General features: G+C 41.0%; 2 protein-coding genes across 2 annotated transcripts in view; both read right to left on the minus strand.

The window, feature by feature from the left end:
• Positions 1–5,351: 5,351 nt before the first annotated feature.
• Positions 5,352–9,719, minus strand: LOC137287919 (ficolin-3-like). Its single transcript, XM_067820292.1, has 3 exons — positions 9,426–9,719; positions 9,211–9,286; positions 5,352–6,007 (listed from the first exon to the last, which is right to left on the minus strand). The coding sequence occupies exons 1-3, from the start codon at positions 9,717–9,719 to the stop codon at positions 5,352–5,354; spliced, it is 1,026 nt and encodes a 341-aa protein (XP_067676393.1).
• A 10,133-nt stretch (positions 9,720–19,852) lies between these two features.
• LOC137286673 (mucin-3B-like) overlaps positions 19,853–23,175 on the minus strand; it is a 52,789-nt gene continuing 49,466 nt past the window's right edge. The window contains exons 65-66 of the mRNA XM_067818649.1: positions 21,027–23,027; positions 19,853–20,086 (exon numbers count right to left, since the gene is read on the minus strand). Coding sequence (XP_067674750.1) covers positions 19,853–20,086; positions 21,027–23,027 — 2,235 coding nt within the window. The remainder of the gene's footprint in view (positions 20,087–21,026; positions 23,028–23,175) is intronic.

A 23,175-nucleotide genomic window follows, 5' to 3' on the forward strand; every position in this document is an offset into this window, starting at 1 on the left:
TAAACATACGTAGATTATAAGGGTAAACATACGTAGATTATAAGGGTAAACATACGTAGATTATAAGGGTAAACATATGTACATTATAAGGGTAAACATGATATACATTAACATGATACATTATACGTTGTTCACTGGTCGAGTGGGGTACATCAACCCATGGGCTCGGAGGGACCAGTGAACAATGTATTTATGGTACAGAACACCTAAATGTTCATTTTGTACGCGCGCGTAGTGTCATAGGTTTATCGATTATATGTAAAAATCACAATAAGACCGTTTGTAGATTATAGAGAAACATCACATTTGACTGATGGATTCATGTGACTGATTATCTGACCCGCTGCATTGATATCATTATGCATCTAGATTCGATTCTCTAATGAGTATGTTTTCTTGAGGTGGATTTTCTAAGGCGTGACATGTCAGCCCTAAAAGGTCATTTTGACATGTTATTTATTTATTTTTCCTTTTGAAGGAAGGAGCCTAACGGTGATCTGGAAACTATTGACGTACTATATATAAGTTGTTCACAGGTCACGAGGGGGCCTGCGAGCCTGCGGGCTCGAGGAACATAAACACACCTCGAGGGTATATGAGCCCATGGCCCCGAAGGACCAGTGAACAACGCATTTATCTTACCGAACACCTGAATTTTATTTTAAACTGTTTGAAGCACTTCTGTTGAATGCGAGGCGAATCGCCATTTTGCAGACGGCACAAGGTAAACAGATTTAGACTTATCTCCCGGCCATCGATTTTCAATCGCAAAACATCGGTAATTTCCGTGCTTCATGCGTGATTCAATGTGATTCGAGGCCAAGAAGTACTACCATGAAGCACAAGAAGAGTTCGGAATCCCCAGCGGTGCACATTGAAAATAATGCATCCCCTGTAAGCGTGGTACATTGAAAATAATAGAACAGCGCTTCGCCAATCAGAAAGCGACATTCATGTGTGAACTAAGATAATCCTATTTGTACTCTGTAAGCTGTACCAGATCTCCAGGGGTCTACAGGCCAAATGGACAGAGGGTATGGATAAATGTGCTGAGAGGTATGCACCCGTTAAAATCATGTACATCAGACTGTTCTTCTGTATGCTGTAGAAATGTTCTGTTCTGAAAACACGGAAAAGCTAGATCTGGTGTACTTATAAGCCTGTAAACGATACCTGTTCAAACAATGCCGCACTAGACGAGTACAGGAGATGTCAAGTTATGTTCATATTGCAACAAGGCGAGTAAAATGAGTGGTTTTAATTTTGATGATGACCAAACATATACTGTCAACATATGATGTGTTTTATGACGAATAGGGAGCTGTAAACTAAGGTAAGATTAGATTTGGATTAGAATTTAGAGATCTCTAGTCATTCCATATGAACAGAAGCAATTTTTTTAAATTTCAAGACTAAATAAATGTCACACCACATCCGGATGAAAACGTCAGTCCATGGCCAATAATGTTTATAAATACGAAGAAAGTCATTTTAAAACCACCCTATCTGGTTTCCGTTTATGTTGCCAAGATCTGAAAACTGAATGTGGTTAGTACTGTTACGTGGCTAGACATCTGAGAATTTGTAATTTGGTACAATGTCGTGTTGAAACAACATGATTTTCTTTTAATATTTCTTACTTTTTCTCACGACGAAAGCGTGTGAGTATCTAGGCTATGCAATATTCCAGCAATGTCGCGGCATGGGGACACCGGATCCGGAAGTAGGCATACACATTTTACCCAACAGGCAATCGAACCCGAGTTTTGGGCTTGACGAGCGAACGGTTTATCCACATGTTTGAAACATGTTTGAATAATTATCGGCCTGTCTGTACTGTACTCGTACGTACATAAAGCACTGGGCTTACAAGATCAGAATGAAGCTGGACTGGACTGGACACATACAGCCATCAATGAGACAACCCAGAATACGTAGAGGGTGACATGGAAAATGTGAGTTACATCATTCTTTGAAATAAGCCCGAACGCTCAACGTGTCGTTCTGGAAAAAAACCCCAAAAACATAAGCATGTTTATACTCAGTTAACTGACAGTGGAACAGATCCTGGGTTTGCCTCCATAAACACAGCCCTACTCACACCCTGTATTATGCCGAAGGCTGCAGTGTTGGTGAGCGGTGTTGTTGAGTCTACACCTTCTAAATGTTCGGGGTGGGTTGGACCGGACACGTCCCATTCGCTGTCTGGCATGGGGAGCCTGCGTCGCTTCCAGGAAAACATCGCTTCTCACACTCTGGGTGATGCTGAAGGCTGCAGATTTTAGGACTCTACACTCTCTCCTAAATGTTCGGGGTGGTTGGATGAGACAGAGCTTTCTGGGAGTGGTCCCGTTCGCTGTCTAAGGGGCCTTTAAAGAGGGCAAGGGCTTCTGATGAGCCTTACCAAGATGACTGATCCATGATAACCCCCTTTAGTTACATTCATGTGTTTAAATGTTCCAGTAATATTATTATTATTTACAGATTAGAATGAAAATGCAGCAGAGAGGGTTCAGGTGATCCTGGCACAATCAGGCTGGTCAAGCTCATCATCAGCTCAGGGCCCTCGCCCCCTCTACACGCAGCCCAGACAGCGAATGGGACTTCTCCCAGGAAACACTGCCTAGTCGAACCCACCAAGAACTTTCCGGAGAATATGGAGGCTCCCCAACACTGCAGCCTTCTGCATTACCCAGATTGTCAGAAGGGCTGTGCTCCGGTGGAGAACCCGGGCACTCTCCTGATCTGCGCCAAGAGATCAGGAGGTACCAAACCAAGGGCACCGAGAACAATGGGGAGCCTGACGACAGTGTACTTGGGATGCAAGCGAGACATTTCAAAGGCGAGGTCCGCATATTTATCATGCTTTTCCTGAATCTTGCCAATCACATTGCTGTCAAAAGGGACAGAAAATTCAATGATATAAATAATTTCATTGGTTTTATCAAAAAGGACAAGATCAGGTTTGTTGGCTGGAATTCGTCTCAGGCTGTATATTGGCCTATTCCAGAGAAGTTTAAAAGCATCATTTTCCAGGACGCCCTGGACATGTTCAGGGTCATACCATGGATGGACCTCGGAGTCAAAGCCACAGGCATGGCGGAGACGATAATAAAAGCAGCGAGCCATGCCATCATGTCTTTTAAGATATGCTGTTTGTGCCAAGGAAGGGCATCCACTGACAAGGTGTTATTGTACAATCTCACCTTCAGTACACAATGGTGACTGCAAATGTTCATGAAAAACAAGTTCAGAGTGAAAAAAGCTTGAGTAAACATACAGGTTTAATTTTGACATCAGATCAATATCGTTTACTTGTGTTTGTTTGACTGGTGTAGAATTCTTCAGCTCAGGACTTGCAACAGATCGTTCAGGTAACGTTGTTTTCGTGTCGGCTTTCGTTTCCGTGGTGCCCACAGTTATCTTGGATGTTGATGAATTCGAAAGTCCAGATGAGCAGTCATCATTCATAGCTCAATATATCAGAGACAGATGCTGCGACCGCTTTGTTTGCTGGACCCGCAAGCAGCCATCTCATACAACTCAAGTATTATATTAACGACGACATTGGTCTAGGGTGACCTTACCCTTGAAACTCGAAAACACTGAAGATTGCAAATATCAATTTTACATTGATCTATTTTCTGAGAGAGAAACATCATGACTATTTCAGAAAGGATGTAAATAATGTGATGGAAAAAGCACTGAAATTAGGCGCTCTGTTTTCTGCCTCCAAAAATAGCCGTTCCAGTTTTTCTTTGTTGTTTTATTATCTCTTTTATTTGCTCTAATTTTGTTGTTTTTAGAGGAGGCGTAGTCTAGAGCTACATCCGAGCGGCCATCTGGTGCAATAGTAAGGCAGGATAAATACTTTCATTGGCTGGTATGTAAACTTGTGGGAGTGTTCATCCATCCTTAGATTGTTAGGAGCTGAACCTAACGTCTACTGTTTCTGTGGGTCCTGCTTAACGTAGAAGGAAAACAGAACGTCCATTGTAGAGTTTTGTTAGACGCCTTCATGCATGTTTACTTCATTCCTGTTTTCATTGTTCTAATTTAAATTTGTTCATGCATGTGTGCGCTAAAGGATTTATTTTGATATGCAAAATTGCTGTTCTAAGTTTACTTGCCTTTAATATATATATATTTCCTTGGAATATTGAAGTGACACACACTGTAAGACATTAACAGAATCAATATTTAAGTGAGTGAGTGATTGAGTGTAGTTTTACGCCGCACTCAGCAATATTCCAGCTATTTGGCGGCGGTCTGTAAATAATCGAGTCTGAACCAGACAATCCAGTGACCAACAACATGAGCATTGATCTGCGCAATCGGGAACCGATGACATGTGCCAACCAAGTCAGCGAGCCTGACCACCCGATATCGTTAGTCGCCTCTTACGACATGCATAGTCGCCTTTTATGGCAAGCATGGGTTGCTGAAGGCCTATTCCTTCCCTTGACCTTCACGGGTCCAATATTTAAGAGTTACATGCACCAATCATAAAAGCTTTTGGTGACTGGCAAGCGATGTTACTGGGATGCACGCTTGACTGGAATATGCAGCTATGCAGTGGCTCGCTTTAGACAGAGAGAAACTGGCCAACGAGAAATAGTCCAGATGAAAAGATTCCAGACGAACGCATCATGACTATAGAGTTGTCTCCCTGTGAGTAATCTTCTGTGTATGTATTTATCAAGTGCCTCCCCAATGCCTTACACTTGAGCGTTCGTTACGTTTGCGGTAATGTCGCTACAACCAGTTAAAGTGGAAGTTGTGAAATTTTGAAATTTTGACCTCTGCTCCCAAATTTAATTAATGAAAGTTGGGTGTGTCTTTGTGAATACTTGCAGCTACCTGTAAAATGGTTGTAAAGTGATTCACTTACTAATTACCGGACTGGGTTGACTTTACGTTTGGATTGCAGACTAAAGGAAGGCATGTATATAGGAAGGCAAAATTGTCGGCTTGAAGAGCAATCGCTCACGGCCTATGACTAATTTCGTTGATCTCTCGTTAACCTAGCACAAACTACTGTGTCCAGACACAAGTGTACGATTGCTCTCCATGCCAGCAATTTATGATTGAATGCATGCGTGATGCACGTGCGTCTGAGTGTTGTATTTGTACAAACAATTCTCTTTAAACAAAAACCCCCAAAACATTTCAAACCTCAACCAATACTTTTTTGGACAAAACAAGCCATCCGAGCTATCTTCAAATTTGATGTCCTGTGTATATCTAAAAAGTAGGTTCCAATACTCTACTGATTCGTGGAAACGTGTCTGAGAGATTCATCTTCATATGAAATTAATTAAGTTGACCAGGATCTGGTTTCGCGTATGTTTTCAGTTTGCGACGACTCTGATGAGAGAATACTGAAGGAGCTCGTCTCCCAACTTTTCCGACCATTTCATTCTCATGACACCTGGGTCTGCCGTGACATCAGCAAGGGATACAAGAGGGGCGTTAAGATTCCCCTGGGTGCAGGTGGTCGTTGGCGCGTACCACCAGCCAGCCGCCATCTTTGATGCACAGTCACTGAGGTCGGAGTCGTATGTGGAGAAAGGAGCATCGTTGACGTTATCCACGGCGGTTAAAGAGTCTCCACAGTTTGGTTCCATGGTAGAAAAGGAGCTGATCCTTAATGTGAAGAAGTCGTGTCTTCCTCCAAAGCTGCAACTGTCGTAAAACGTTTGGCACGACGAGGAACGGGTCTTAAGGTAGATATTGCATCTCAAAGATGCGATGGCAGAGATGAGGCTGATTCTGTGCAGACCTAGCCAGAAGTTGTATCCTGGGTGACCAAATCCATGGATATACTCCACCAGGGACCGATTGAAGTTGACAGGGGACGCTTGTAGGTCTCGGCTCTGGATTGTTGTCAGGCCACCGTATCGAAACTCACAGAAGACTTCAAACGGTTCTTCAGCTCCATCCGGCTGGATGGAGGAGATCTTTCTCTCCAGCCTCTTTAGGTTTTGACCAAGGTCTTCTCCGCAGTCTGAAAGAAGAACAAAAGTCTCTGGTCGTGTTCACGGAACATAGTTGTCAGTGGTTTTTGTGAGTAGTTCCTAGATAGTTTTGACATAGGATACGTCTTTCTGTTGAGTAATGATATCCTTACCCAGGAGCCGTGAAGATAGGGATAAAATTGATATTCGGTAACCCACACTTGTAGTATGAGGCGAATAACGGTATCGGATGGTCAGGCTCGCTGTCTCGGTTGACAAATGTCATCGTATCCCAGATGCGTATATCGAAGCTCATGACGTTGATCACTGGATTGTCTGGGGCAGTTTCGATTATTTAAAGACCGCCGCCACATAGATAGGATATTGCTGGGTGCTGCGTAAAACTAAACTCACTCACTCAGACCTAGGTCCAAATTAAGCTTTTCCAGCATTTTGGGGGATAGGGTAATTATGATTGCCTTCTGAACCACTCCTTGGACGGTCATCCATCTTAGAATGAATAGCGTAAGTCACAAAATATGTCATGTGTCCCGTATCAAAGATTATGTGGACATAATATTTCACAGCGGTCACTTCGAAGTGTGATTTGAATTGGGCTTCAGGAACCCAAGCTTGTCGTAAGAGGCAATCAAAGTGATCGGATGACCAGACTCGCACCTTGGTTAGCACATGTCATGATATATGAGTTGCATAAGCTTGCTCATACTTTTGATCACTAGATCGCCTGGTCCAGACTCGAATCTTTACAGAACTCCGTAAAATAACTGCTAGCGGCGTTACAGAGTAAATAAACAAACGAAACGTTAACTTTCTAAAGGTAAAGAAATATTTGATCACATATACATGTTCCACATGATCCAGATTACACTTATCGAGGCACTTCATCAACCAGGTACGTGTATCGCCACACCTTCCCCCAATATTTAACCGAATTAAATATCATCACAAACTGTAAATTGGCAGAAGTAAGCACATTATCCAGATGAATGCGGATCGATGTAAATTCACAACGATGTAAATTTGCCCAAAGTCTTTATCAATCACGTTGCCATGTGACGCCACGGTTAATTTGCGTACTTACTTACCTACGTGGCATTTGTGTACATTGGTGCATCTCTATCCATTCGTGACATTGAGCAGGAACCTCTTTTAATGGTACATGAAATGATTAACATGATATAGTATAGGAATATGTCTGCACAGTGAAAGTTTGCATCGGCCACCAAAAGTATGCCGCACTCAATTCACAGCTTTCAGGTTTTGCTTCACATAGTGCGCTATCCAATGAATATTCTGGATATTGTTGTCCAATCACAGCCAACGGGACATTGGGCAGCATCTGCTTTCTGGCAGACTAGGAGCACAGTCACCTCTAATCAAACGCACATGGAATCGAACAGCAAAATCAAAATTACGTTATCATTTAGGGGTATAGCATAGCGTCCCTTAGGAGCCTAAACAAAGACCTCATTGGTCATGGGTTCACATCCGTACCGCGTTTTGTCCAGATCATGTTTCTGTGCGTGTACTTTGAAGACACGCATCAGTTCCGGCTTTATCAGAGCATATGAAATTCAGAGATGCCAATCCTTTATGCAATTTAGCCCAATTAGCATTTGACCAAATACTGATGCAAAATTTCTTATCTGGGGGCCAAAATTAATATAAACGTTTCAAAAGGATTTTCATATTTAATGACAGTGCCAATGTCATTTTCACTCAGTTTTAAGAAATGAGAAGTAACAGGTTTTACATTCCCTTGTAGTTCTAAATTAATCTTATGTATCTTTGAAATCACTTACTGTCATCAGCACACACAACAAAGTGCATGGTTTTCACTTTTCACTTGTGGAAACGTTGTATTGTAGGCTTGGAAAGAATTTCTGTTATCTTTACTGATCAACTTTTAAGTTGCTTGTTGGCTTCGATAGTTCCACAGTGACAATAAGTTTGAAAGTGACAGATAGTGACAGTTCGTCTGTCTGACTATTCGCCATTTTCCCACTTCGTAAGCACTATGACAACTCCTACTTCCTAACACGTTTCCGCAAAGGGACGTAACTCTAGCATCTCAATGGCTTTGTTTACCCTCAGTTTCCACGTACAATTAATTGATTCTCCAAAACGACTTACGAACTTTGAAATTGGCTTTATACGTTTGATAGTGAATACCGTGTGGTCGAAATTCATTGTACGTATGCTACTTGATAATTTAATTTAATCATTATGTATTATTTTGAAAGATTCGTATATTTTTACTGTCATCGTAATCGCGTATTTTGCGTTGTCGTAGCGAATACGGTAAAATAGGATGGATTTGAATCTCCTGAAACTGGTGCGCTCTGATATAGCTGTAAAACACTGTTCAAATAGGCGTTAAACCAAACTCACACACTCAGATGATGAATAATGTAAGGCTGTCGGTGCCTTTCCGCGTTCCCCAGTACCAACCTGCTCTGAATGTTTTTCCGAAAATGAAATAATTAAACATTTTCATATCTCAGTTTTTCTGGTTCCTTTGGAAATCCGTACCTGTACGTGTTTAAAAAATTATGCTTGCACAAGAATAGATGGATTTCATCTTTCTTCATGTACATTGCTTAAAAACATATTTCCGAAGTAAAACTACACGATGTACTTCATAAATACTGTTGCCAAGTTATAACAATTCATAAAACAAGTTACATGAATGCTGATAACTAGTTTTCCCTTTTTTACACTTAAAAATATTTTGTCCAGTTGCAGGCAGGATAAAGTAACGAGAAACAATCACCCCACGTTGAATAATCAAAGGTCAATGTCATGGGGGTCTACCTTGTGTTCCAAAGAACGTGGAACATGTTACAGTAAACTTACGTAAGATGAGGAAAGTGGGACACATTTGACACATCTACTGATGGTGTATCAACTCCCTTAGATATGTACAGCAGAGGGCAAAGTTTCACTCAGTGATCTCTGTGCCGAGTACAGCTCGAGTGAATATGGTTTTAGCAGTATTCAAGCAATATCACGGCTGGGGACACGAGAAATAAGCTTCACACATTTTGCACATGTAGGGATCGAGTCTTCGGCGTGACGAGCGAGCGCTTTAACCACAGCCCCAATAAAATAAAGAGAAAATACAGTATAATGCAAAATGATATTGAAAAATATTGACCTGACTAGTACTATTGCAAATAACATGGCAGTAAAGAGACAACCAAAAAGGTTTGATGTTTGCATGAAAACTTACGTTTTATGACATATTCGCATCTGTTGCCATAGTAACCGATTGGACACGTGCATGTCTCATCATCGCATTGTATTTTCTGTAAGAGAGCAAAATTAATTTTGCAAAACGCAAATAAAACAAACACAATAACAAACATACACTACATTAGAAATGTGATAGCTGTCTCTTAATATGGGTCAAATTCCCATTTAAATGATTACAAAGCAAGTAATTACCTTCTGGTAGCATAAGCAAACTTGACCAGTGTCAGAGTGCGGGCAATCCTTGCCATCCTCGTACAACTTGCACTGGCCAGTTGTCGCGTCGGTTTCGCAAAACTTAAAACGTCGACATTCTGCTTCAATGAGACATTCCCTGGCACACGTCATCAAAGTCAGGTAGTCTATTGTTTTCTTGAGACGAAGATCTAAAATTTCTTCAAAGAGTTCCGTTTTACGAAAATTTGAAAATTTGGAACCCAAACCAGTTCTGACAATTAGCAAAAATACTAAACCCTCCAAAACCCCCATACTGGAGAAAATGTCTGTGTGACTGGGTCCTGGCGAGTTTTCTCTCGTCTTACAAACTGGTGTATATTTCAGTTCGATTATTGGTGGATCCTAAGTGCATTGATGTTTACCGTTAATAAAAAAAAGTCAAGACGATAAGACGTAGATATGTCACGTGTTTTAATTAGTTGATGGCGGACGTCAGAGAAGGCATGATGCAGCGCACGTTACTATGGTGAATTGTTGAGAGAGAGAGAGAGAGAGAGAGAGAGAGAGAGAGAGAGAGAGAGAGAGAGAGAGAGAGAGAGAGAGAGAGAGAGAGAGAGAGAGAGAGAGAGAGAGAGAGAGTTAAGAATAGCGTGAGTGTGGGGACTATTAAAATACACGGTATTTAATGTCAGCATGTGTATAGCCTATTATACGACACGCAGTACTAACTATTTGATCCTGCAAAGGAAATATAGCGGCTCTGGTATTCGTACTGTCGTACTTTTTTTTTTGTGCATCTTAATAACTAGTTTCAACATGAAATAACGCAGGGTGAGATATAGAGAATACCACAATCACTGTGATCGTCAACAACTTCATAACAAGGTGACGCAACCCTCTAAAAACTCCAGTTCAAGAGTTCAAGACTTGATGAACAACAACCTTATATTTCAAACTACTGAAAGAGGCAGTGGTGAACTTTGAAAAACTGAAATCTCATAAAAGTGAGCGCTCGTGTTTAAATCTTCTATGTTAAACTTGACATTAAGCCAGAGGTGCGTTTCTTTTGCTTTTGAGCACACCTTTGGACTCTTAAGGGAGGTAACTCCCGTTTAAACATACCAGAACAACAACAAGCCACGTGCGCTGTCCAAATTTCAAGATTTTTTAATGCAGCATCGACTGGTTACATAACCATGACAACCCAAACACTCAGGTAAAGCAATCCTGTTGTGTCGGTGACATGACTACGTATACGTCCCCCATTTTTCTGCCCTTCTTGACGAGGTTTCACAGATTTTGACCGGTTTTCGATCAGTCAACATTTTTAAGCTAAACGAAAACAACTGGGCTGCTATTATGGCGGCGTCAAGGAGGATAAATTATTGAAGGGAAGGTTAAAAACCAAGAATATTTCACAACAATGTTGTAACTGCAATGTTTTTTGTATTTATATTTTGTTTGTTTGGTTTGGTTTGGTTTGCCTTTTAATATGCCTAAATATGCACGGATGACTGACAGTTGTAATATTGACAAAACATTTAGTTGAAACATCACGACTGTATGATGATTCAGAAATGGTGTGTTTAAGTTACCATATTTTAGACTGTTATCTCTGTTGACAAAGAAATATTTTTGGTGCATTTTCGAAAACCTTCCGTGCTTAAACACGGATGAGTGAGTTCAGCTTTACGTAGGCTAATTTAGCAATATTCCAGCAATATCACAGTGGGAGACACAAGAAATGAGCTTCACACATTGTACCCAAGTAGGGAATCGAACCGGACATTTAGCTTGATAGGTTGAATAGAAAGAAATTGATGACACGATAACTTTGTCTTTGTTACGAGATAAAATGGTACGATAAATTTTGATGTTTCTTTACTTCTTTTGAGTGATATAAGACGACTTAGGATACGCCGCACGTGTTTATTTCCATTCCAAGTCTTGACATGTAGTTGTGGGTGAGTATGGTAGCCCAGTTCGAAAAGCATTCATTCATCACGCAGTATCCTATGTTCGAGTCCCAACATGGGTACACAGTGTGAAGCCTATTTCGGGTACCCAGTGTGAAGCCTATTTCGGGTACACTGTGTGAAGCCTATTTGGGGTACCCCTGGATCTGACATTTTATAAGCGGCGTAAAATCATACTCCTTCATTTTCGATTTGACAGGAGAGTGCAACGTAAACAAGCTCAATAATATGATCTATGATTCTACTCTTATCAGTTCCGTCAGTTCCGATGCAGTTCAAACAATGGAACGAACTGACAGATAACTGTGACTCTGCTGTACAGATAAACCTTGGTTACAATCGATCAAAGGCACTTACAATCAACCTTGTGTTCGTCTTATCCACTTACCACACGATCTTGTGGGTTTAAGATAACTATCATACCTGAGACAAATCGTACAACGGTACAGGGGCAAATATTTGTCACCAATTGTTTGGCATCACCAAACTTCTTGCTAAAACCAACAGTGAAGATCCGGGTTAGAATTCAGGCTAGCTATTCTCGAAACGTTCGTAGCGCTACGTATTTCTTAAGCCCATTCTTAACACATTGGCTACGATCAAAGTTAAGAATTCTTAGGGCTACGAACGCTTCGAGAATAAGGGCCCTGGGCTTCAGTAACCCATGCTTTAAGAGGCAAGTATCAGGATCATCGGAATCATGTGGTCAGGCTCGCTGACTTGGTTGACATATGTCATCGGTTCCCAACAACGTAGATCCATGCTCATGACGTTGATCACTGGAAAGAGTGAGTACGTGCGTTAGTATGGTTTTATGCAATATTCCAGCAATATCACAGAAGGGGACACCGAAAATGGCGGACCACCGGATTGTCTTGTCCAGACTCGATTATTTACAGACCGCTGCCATATAGATGGAATGTTTCTGAGTGTGGCGTAAAACTAAACTCACTTTCTCCATGACACAGTCATGAAGTAAGTGGACGTCACGTTGCTAAGGAGAAATGCACCCGAATTTTATGAAAGTATGAAAATACCAACAACCATTTTCATAAATATGGCTCCATATTTAGTGACATTATGAACATCGAACTGAACACAAGAATGATTTTGTCAATTTCTCAAAACACAAAATGGCAGCTGTGATCCAGCAATTATCACGCGTATGTTGGTGGTTAAAACGTTCGCTCGTCAGGCTGAAGGCCCGGGTTCGATTCCCCACATCGGTACACTATGTGACACCATTTCTGATGTATATCGCCATGATCTAGCTGGTATATTGCTGAAAGCCGCGTAAAACCACACTCACTCACTCATTATAGCAAAATAATCCACTTTTGCCACTGCAGGTTGCATTTCTAAAAGTAAGTGAAATGGCCTTTGTTCCAGTTATTACGACAAATGTCAACTTAATGTGTGAGAAGAGCCCCATGTAGTATGGTGATGTATAGATACGGGTTGAACAGTTGTGCTCTGGACTTTAACTTTGGTGTGCTTCGGCAAATATATCAGCCTTGTAACGTTTGGATCATGTTTGAAAATAATGCTGTTCAAATCCAGTTTCCAAGCCAATTATTCCATTTTCTTGGAGATTAATGCATGTAGTATTGATCTCAATCTGGGTTATTTTCAGCTACCACCAAGAGGAGTGGGGTAGACAAGTGGTTAAGGCGTTCACTCGTCAAGTCGAAGACCCGGGTTCGATATCCCACATGGGTCCAATGTCCATTTCTAGTGTTCCCGCAGGAATATTTCTAAAGGAGGCGTAAAACAGTGCTCACTCACCCCAACATCACCAATAGCTGTTGTATTTTGGCAATTAACTGTAAAATTATGCACCAAGTCATATGGAAAGGATCAGAGGATTTCAGCTTTCCAGGTAGTTAAATTCCCTATTAGATTCAAGAATTAAATTTATCCTTTCATTTTTGTTTCACTGACGTCGTTTCCTTTTTTCAATTAGTGTGTTGTTTCACAAATAACAGCAAAGAGTTTCTTGACACAAGCAACACGCGTGTCCTTGTGTTTAGTTACATATAAAACTACAAGTTCAATACATGATCAATTTCTACTATTTTCTTCACCCTGGAATGATTGCACTGGATACCATTACGCAGTGCCTTCGATCTTCCATCAGGATGTGCAGTTATCTGCTCTTACCCTCTATCTCCTTTAACCGCAGTGAAGAATGTAGTATTGATATCATGTAGGTGCGGTTGGGTAGCCTCCTGGTTAAAGCGTTCGCACATCACGCAGAAAACCCGTGTTGGATTGTCAACATGGGTACAAAATGTGAAGCCCATTTCTGGTGTCCCCCGCCATGATAATGCTAGAATATTGCCAAGAGCGGCGTAAAACCATACTCACTCTCTCACACACTGATATCGCGTGTACATATTATCTATCACCACCGTAGGTTCGAATTCCAGAGTGTATTTCCATGTTCATTAGGGTTTTATCAGCACTCGGAGGTGTCGCCCATTGGTTTTACTTGTTTGTCGTCAATATTACTGGAAACTTGAGTTTGACCACCCAACAGCACGATGACTCGTAAACGGTTTACCGACGCTAGAAATATTGTTAACGCCGCTTTCGGCAATAATGTAACTATATGGCGACCAGTCAAGTCAGGGCCAGACCACCCAGTGATCAACATTATGAGCATCGGTCTACGCAACTGGCCTGCGATGACACGTGTCAACAAGTCATCGAGATTGACCATCCGATTCCGTTAGTCGCTTCATACGACAAGCATGATTTACTGAAGATCAGTTCTTACCCGGATCCCGTTAGTCGTTTCATACGACAAGCATGATTTACTGAAGATCAGTTCTTACCCGGATCCCGTTAGTCGTTTCATACGACAAGCATGATTTACTGAAGATCAGTTCTTACCCGGATCCCGTTAGTCGTTTCATACGACAAGCATGATTTACTGAAGATCAGTTCTTACCTGGATCCCGTTAGTCGTTTCATACGACAAGCATGATTTACTGAAGATCAGTTCTTACCCGGATCCCGTTAGTCGTTTCATACGACAAGCATGATTTACTGAAGATCAGTTCTTACCCGGATCACTACTGGTCGTCGCCATTTGGTAACGCCGAACACCTGAGTCACGGCCATATACACGTGATATTTCTGAAATACTGTCCAAAACCCAAACCACACTGACTCACACACTCAGTCGTCACAATATAACAAAGTAACAGAAACAATTCCCTATTATAAAGAAATATATATCTTTAATCGCACATCGTCCGAACAGATGAATCAGTGCATAGATAGACGTATTTTTAATTTAACAAAGGTACATTTACATATACAAACAGGTCAATATTCTACCACATAAACATCTTTGGACGGAATGCTGAAATGATAGGTACATCAACAATCGATAACGAGTTACATAACAGAGTACTCAGTGCACACAGTCACATTTTGTCTAACCGCTATGTACGCAATGCATTATGCTAGAATTGATATTATTATTGTAACCAATAGTTTCGAAACGACGCTGATAAGGATCAAATATATATCTTAAGAAAATATCAATATTTGTTGATTTCATTTTTGTGTTATGCATGTTAAAGTGACACTTTAATGGTAGTTATTTGATGCTTTAGTGGGGGTTACCATGAAGATAATAGTTCATCTATGTACTTATCAGAGAAAGGTAGGTTTGTGTATATCGACTTTACGTGCCAATATGAAGCTAAAAGGGTTTTTTACCTGTCGGAACCATGAAATCATATCGAGATATCCGAAATATCGAGACATCCGTATCGAGTTAAAAGAGTTCAAATAATGATAAATAATGAATAATTTTGCCGGGACCGAGAAATTATATCGAGACTTATCGACTTATCAGAGTTCGACACAACGGTGTTCGACTATATACACCATTTAGCACTAAGGTGCTGATCATCACGTGATTAATATTACAAGCTTTACCGGCTAATATGCACATCTAGTTATTTTGCTTTAACTGAAATACGTTCTGGTAATAAATAGAGACTTTGTTTAATATAAATAATTGAAAAAATAGATGAAATGAAAACCTATTCAATTTAAGTTATTACTTGTAGTTTGTAAAAGTGTTATGATTATTTCCTCTTTTGGCAAGGAAGAATGACCACATTTACCATGCAGCCGCTATAACAGTTCCGACCCGTGAAGATCCATTGTAGATCTTCAGTATCCAATGATTGTCGTAAGACGTGATTAACGGGATCGGGTGATCAGGCTCACTGATTGGTTGACTCGTCACCGTATCCCATTTGCGTAGATCGATCGTCATGCTATTGATCACTGGATTGTCTGGCTCAGACTAGATAATTTTCAGACCACTGCCATAGAGCTGGCATATTGCTGAGCGTGGCGTACAACTAACCACAACAGCTCCCTATAGTTTCCCAGTACATGAAACACTACTGTTGATATATCTGTATGTGACCTTCATATCCACAAAATCAATGCGGTGAGGAAATTTCGATTAATCAGTATTTGTAATGTGTAGTATCTTGACAACATACTTCAACAGTTGACTGATCAATATTGATTATCAATAGGATTTTGCGTATGTCCTCTCTAAATCTAATCAAAGATTTCATAATTGCTATGACACAGCATTATTATTTGTTGTTATTATTCGAAAACATTAGTAGTATCGCCAGAGTTCACGCATTTCGAGTTAAAGATGTTTTGGTTAAAACCGTATTCGCTTTTATAGCTAATTATCATGCAAATACGACTAGCTGACATGAACGATTATCAGAAATATCGTTGATGGGAATAATTATTAATGATTATTGATATCGACTCTGTTAACAGAGAGTTATGGATTTGGAAATGATTTTGTCGTCTCTGTTAACTACTCCATGAATAAATATGTCACCGGTTACCAAGGATCTGAAATATACTGAACAGCAAAAGACCACAAATTTCGAAAACTAAAAATGAAATCTCATAAAGGTAAGAGCTCATGTTTATGGTCTATATCTCCTATTTAAAAACTTGACAAAAAACTGTGTTCTCAAAGACTATGTCATATTCGTTCAAAGTTACTTCCCAGTATTTATCGATAGGCAATCGATATTTAGTTCTTTGGATCAGCCCTACAAGCATATCTTTACCCTTTTAAACTGGTGATACATTCAAACCGCCACAAAAACTGGTCTGTGAGTGAGTGAGTTTTACCCCGCTTTCAGCAATATTCCAGCAATATCACGACTGCGGACAGAATTTCGAATATCAGTTAGGAAATATCATATTCCTGAACATTTCACCTTATTGTAAATTTTTAAAACGTTGCTATTGTAAGGTGTTAGAGGTCCTAGTGGGGTATACCCCACCTGAAAAGAGTTGACTGAAATGAGTTTGTCCGGGGTAGTCCATGTGAAACGTCGTAGCTCTAGCCTGCTAGAGTGACACCGGTTACCGCAAGTCATTATTGGATGTCCGATAACAAAATCGCTCTTATTCCACATTCTCCTTAATATATATCGTTACATATGATCAAACCAGATGTTTGCAGAATGTACATATTACAGCTGTATTACATAAATAATACAATGTAAGTTTGTCATCATTTCATCTCGGGCGTGTTAGTATCTGAAATATACATTTTCGAAGTTCAAAGAAAAGGTTTTATTTCATTTAATTGCAAGATCAGCTTTGATAATTATTTCCTTTCAGGTCATGTTTTGTTACAGTTAGACTACAAAACAGCAAAAACACACTCCTGAAAGATGTTTAAGGTCAGTTGAAGGTCAAATACAGCGAAAACAAATCAATACTAACGACTGCATAGTTCAAGGAAATCAAGTTCCCAGTTTCGTAAGTAAGAAAGTGACTTGTACAAATATCAAGCACGGCCAGTAGGATGTTACATATGACATCGTTACATATGATGGCTCTCATTATTTCAGAATATCCCTTAGCTACCACAGCGTGTTCAGTCTGACCTGATCCGGTAAATACTAAAGCATTGTGTGACCGTGTCACAACTGGTTGGGTCTATTATTGTAAAGGGGTGTATCAGTTTATTGTCAACATGTCCGAGACATGGTCGCCGGCTGACATCTTATTGTCGAGAAATCGTCAGCATTGTCCTAGACAAGTGGCTTCAGATGATTTAATGTTTCTGATTCGGGCTTTTTGTCAGCGATCAACATCAATTGGCGTTTCTAGTGATCACTGAGTGATGGCGAGAGTGCATCGGCTTGAAAAAGTATCTGACGTCTGTACGTTGCAACGTAAACCAAAATGGATAGCATATGACTGTATAAACAATTCAATTAAACATGGAATGTATTTTTTTTAGAAGTGTTGTTTTCCGGGACATGTGCTGTAACGAATTCATCTATTCAGAATTCGCACATAACATTCTCTGCTCCCCTATTTAATGAAGTTAACCCGACCTGCCGTTTGTGCCATGTGACCTGGCGGGTCATGCTGAACAATCTGCAAGTGCCTTAATCTAATGTGCATCGCTACCTAACTAAGGGAACTGGGAATTACCTGATTATTCATGAAAAGCGTAAAGTACATTTTTTCCCTCTCCAACGTATTGGCTAGTCCATATCGCATGGTAAGTCAATGCGTATAACATAATTTGCCACGCCGTATCATATAGCATACTAGTGCGTATCACTCAGTATCCCGTTCCATATAACACACTAGCGTGTATCACACTGGACAACCCAATGTATCACACCCATGTTCTGTGTAACATCTGTGTAATGCTAAGTAACATCGTTTCACATCCCCATGTAACTTCGTATCACATCCAATGTAACATTGAATCCTTGTCCATTGTGTCTCTATGTAACTTCGTACCACATCCAATGCACCATGAAATCGTAATTTGCATGACAGTGTATCATCGTATCGACTCACATGTAACCTCGTATGAAATCCCATGTAGCATCAAATCAATGTAATTTGTTTCTCAATGAAACACCGTATCACGTCCAATGTAAAATCAAATCAGTCTTTTGTATTTCTATGTAACATCGTATCACATGCTATGTAACATCGTATCACATCCTATGTAACATCGTATCACATGCTATGTAACATCGTATCACATCCTATGTAACATCGTATCACATCCTATGTAACATCGCTATATAACATCGTATCATATCCTATGTAACATGACTATGTAACATCGTATCACATCCTATGTAACATCGCCATGTAACATCGTATCACATCCTATGTAACATCGCTATCTAACATCGTATCACATCGCTATGTAACATCGTATCACATCCTATGTAACATCGCTATGTAACATCGTATCACATCGCTATGTAACATCGCTATGTAACATCGTATCACATCGCTATGTAACATCGTATCACATCCTATGTAATATCGTATCAGATCCCATGCAACATCGCCCCTTTCTCAATGTAACTGTTACGTCATATTCTCATATGTCATCCCTATTATATAATACATCATACCCTCACAACATAGTGTACAAATACCATGTAACAATACCATCCGCGTCAACGGGAATGGGTCGAGGAACCGAAAAAATGTCCTTGTCTCCGTGCACTATACAAACATTATCACAAACATTGTTTTATCACAGTTAACAAATCTACAACAGAAAATATATTTCTAACAAATCACAGTTACAGCCGAGTAATTCTTGAAGCAATAACACTTGACGTGGATCGACCATGTATTTAGAACCACAGCAGACTCATCCATATCAAGTAGTGTTCTGGAACTCAGGGTCACATCTCCAACACTAACACCCAGTGGTAGTTGAGCGGGTTAGGCTCCTTTTATGTGTTGGTGAGGGGGATGTTTGTCGGGGGAGGGAGGGAGGGGCACAAAGTGATTTCAGTGTTGCGGTCTGGGGGTGAGTGAGTGAAGCTTTACGCCGCGTTTAGCAGTATTCCACCAGTTTCACATCGGGGAACACCAGAAATGAACTTCACACAGTGTACCTGTGTAGGGAGTCGAACTCGGGTCTCCGGCGTGACGAGCCAACGCTTTAACCACTACGCTACCCAACCGCCCCTGCTATCTAGGAAAGTCAACTATAAATTAGTGAACTGAACGACCGTATACATTGTGAAGCGACCAGGGCCTCCCTATCGTCCTTTTATGTAATGCATAAATGTATGTGGTATATCAGTCTTAAAGAAGTCCAAGAGAATAACCAATCTTGATTAACCGACGGAACCGTCTCCACTTGGCGTAAAATACGGATGGATGCCATAAGGTTGTCCATGTCTTGCCCACCTTTCGTCACTCGCACCAAATACGGTTCAGGGTTATGCAGCAGTAGGAAAACATAATACATCACTGTATGCACATACACTGTTCAGTTTACGAGTCATGGCTTTGAATCCTCACAATGTTCCACATAGTAAAGGCCTTTATATGATCATTGCAACATCTAGGACTGACACTTCATGAGGCACTTGGGGAGGAATTCTGTTTCTATTGAATCTTTGGCCTAGGGTTGAATCTAATTGCTGACACACTGTCCGGCACCTCGATGTCTGGGTATACACTGTTCATGTTATATCTGGCCGTATTCATCAGTTTCTTGATGGCTTTCACTATATAGACGCCGGCAATTAGTACTCCGGCTCCTGCCAGAGTAGCTGCAACCCCTACTCCGATGTAGTACGTTTTCTCTGGGCAGGTATCCACTGGGGCCAGGGTTGTCCCCTGAAACAGATACAAATACGCTTGTAAAAACAGAACGTCAATAGTGAAATTTACGTTGTAAATGACCATAAATTATAAAATACGAATGCTATAAGTTTTAAACTTTATAGAAAATTTTAATATCCGATATTCATTTTTGCAATACATCTTTTACATAAATGGAAGATAAGTTAAAAATGTCTTCGTGGCGTTGCATATACTTTGAAAATTATAACATTGGACAGCTTTTACAAAAAATAACAAAATAATATTAATAATAATATGTGCGCAAAAGACAAGAACTGTTTAGTGAACAAAAGAGTGACTGAGTGAGTTTAGTTTTACGCCGCGTTTAGCAATATTCCAGCAATATTACGGCAGGGGACACCAGAAATGGGTTTCACACATTGTACCCATGTGGAAATCGGACCCGGGTCTTCGGCGTGACGAGCGAATGCTTTAACCACCTGGCTACCCTTCCACCCCAGTGAATAAAAGAAGGCATATCAGTTGTTGAACTCATTTAATTCCATGGATATGAGATACATGTTTCGTGATATATGGAGTCATTGTACAATCACTGGACGGCATTTACTTCATGTACAGAGTCATTATGCGCTACGATAGAGAATGGTGCTCTGATGCTGATAGGTGTGGAGTGATTATGTTAGTTAATCGTCACTTTAAGTAAGCTGAATCAGCATAAACGCTAAATCGTCAGTGTGCCCTAGAAAATCTTAAGGAATGACATCACCAGAACGTGAGAAGGTAGTCATTAAATTTATTCAACACAAGGTCAGTTAAACTTAGCTTCTAACCTTCCGTTGTCACTTAAACGTCACCAGAAAAATGTAATTAATGCTAAGTTTAATTTGTAAAGGAGTATCTTCAAATTCTCATGAATATTTTAACGTCGCCGCATCAATGAAAAAGATACAGTTCAATTGTGAGTTACGCTTACCAAAGCAGTTGAATTCGTTGTCTGTAGCGCCGTGCTAGAAGACGTCGTGGCTGTTGACGATGACATATTAGATGATGTCACTGTAGTTACTGTTGTGGCAGATGTTGTGTGGGACGTACTTGTCACCGTTGTCCACGTGGGGGATAGAGATGGCCTTGGTGGAAGGACAGAACTTGTTGTCTTTCGGGATGATGTCGATGTGGTTGCGGTTGTTGAGGCTGCCCTTGTGCTTGTAACTGTAGTCTTTGACGACGGGAATGATGTTGTAGGTGCATTAGTTAGTATTGTAAAAAACGTGGTTAAAGTTGTTGAGTGTGTTGGAGTGGCGGTCGTTACAGCGCTGCTTGGGCTGGTGAATTTGGTCGTTGTTGCCGGACGTAATGTTATGGAGAATGTGGTTGGTTGGACGGAGGGTGAAGATGTTGTACCCGTAGACACACCAGGAACAGTGCCAACAGATGATGCTGATGTTTGTGTTGATGCTGCTGTGGATCGTGCAGAAGTAAATATACGAGAAAGAGTCGATCCAGGATAAGTAGAAGATGAAGTAACTGTGTTTGTCGCAGTTGATGATTTGGAAGATGATTCTGCAACAGGAACAGTACTAGCCCCTGTCACTGTGGCTTCAGATGTTTCTATAGACGGGACATTAGCAGTCCCCGTCACTGTGGTTTCAGATGTTTCTGTAGTTGAGACACTAGCAGTCCCCGTCACTGTGGTTTCAGATGTTTCTGTAGTTGAGACACTAGCAGCCCCTGTCACTGTGGCTTTAGATGTTTCTGCAGTTGAGACACTACCAGTCCCTGTCAGTGTGGTTTCAGATGTTTCTGTAGTTGAGACACTAGCAGTCCCTGTCATTGTGGCTTCAGGTGTTTCTGTAGTTGAGACACTAGCAGTCCCTGTCACTGTGGCTTCAGATGTTTCTGTAGTTGAGACACTAGCAGTCCCTGTCAGTGTGGTTTCAGATGTTTCTGTAGTTGAGACACTAGTAGTCCCTGTCATTGTGACTTCAGATGTTTCTGTAGTTGAGACACTACCAGCCCCCGTCACTGTGGCTTCAGGTGTTTCTATAGACGAGACACTAGCAGTCCCTGTCACTATGGCTTCAGATGTTTCTGTAGTAGAGACACTACCAGCCCCTGTCACTGTGGTTTCAGATGTTTCTGTAGTTGAGACACTACCAGTCCCTGTCACTGTGGCTTCAGGTGTTTCTGTAGTTGAGACACTAGCAGTCCCTGTCATTGTGGCTTCAGATGTTTCTATAGACGGGACACTAGCAGTTTCTGTAGTTGAGACATTAGCAGTCCCTGTCACTGTGGCTTCAGGTGTTTCTGTAGTTGAGACACTACCAGTCCCTGTCACTGTGGCTTCAGATGTTTCTGTACTTGAGACACTAGCAGTCCCTGTCACTGTGGTTTCAGATGTTTCTGTAGTTGAGGCACTAGCAGACCCTGTCACTGTGGCTTTAGATGTTTCTGTAGTTGAGACACTACCAGCCCCTGTCACTGTGGCTTCAGATGTTCCTGTAGTTGAGACACTAGCAGTCCCTGTCACTGTCACTTCAGATGTTTGTATAGACGGGACACTAGCAGTCCCTGTCACTGTGGCTTCAGGTGTTTTTGTAGTTGAGACACTAGCTGTTCCTGTCACTGTGGCTTCAGATGTTTCTGTAGTTGAGACACTACCAGCCCCTGTCACTGTGGCTTCAGATGTTTCTGTAGTTGGGACACTAGCAGTCCCTGTCACTGTGGCTTTAGATGTTACTATAGACGGAAAATTACTAGTCCCCGTCACTGTGGTTTCAGATGATTCTATTGTCTGTCCACTTGCAGTTCCAGTCGCTGTCGCTTGAGATGATTCAATACTCGGGACACTAGTAGCCTCTGTCACTGTGGTTCCAGATAATTCTGTAGATGAGACACTACCGCTCCCTGTGGAATCTTCAGTTGTCACCTGACTTACAGTAGATGTTTCTGTGGTGGCAGACTCCGGAGAAGTTACCTGTGTTGTCATGGACCTTCCAGAAACTGCTTGTGGTGACGTAGTTTCCTCAGAAGATGTGGAAGCTTGAGAGGTGGTTTCCAGAGTGTGGGTAGAGATTGGGCTGGTGGTTACCTCTGTTGTACTTTCCTGTGTGGGAGAAGTGCTT

The sequence above is a fragment of the Haliotis asinina genome, chromosome 6 (assembly GCF_037392515.1).
Source record: "Haliotis asinina isolate JCU_RB_2024 chromosome 6, JCU_Hal_asi_v2, whole genome shotgun sequence".
In the NCBI taxonomy this organism is placed as follows: domain Eukaryota; kingdom Metazoa; phylum Mollusca; class Gastropoda; order Lepetellida; family Haliotidae; genus Haliotis; species Haliotis asinina.

Coding starts and splice junctions, on each gene's coding strand:
- LOC137287919 (XM_067820292.1), bottom strand. CDS start 9,719: ATGGGGGTTTTGGAGGGTTTAGTATTTTTGCTAATTGTCAGAACTGGT. Junction 9,287..9,425: donor TTTGCTTATGCTACCAGAAG/GTAATTACTTGC, acceptor GCTCTCTTACAG/AAAATACAATGCGATGATGA. Junction 6,008..9,210: donor ATGCGAATATGTCATAAAAC/GTAAGTTTTCAT, acceptor TTCTTCTTTCAG/ACTGCGGAGAAGACCTTGGT.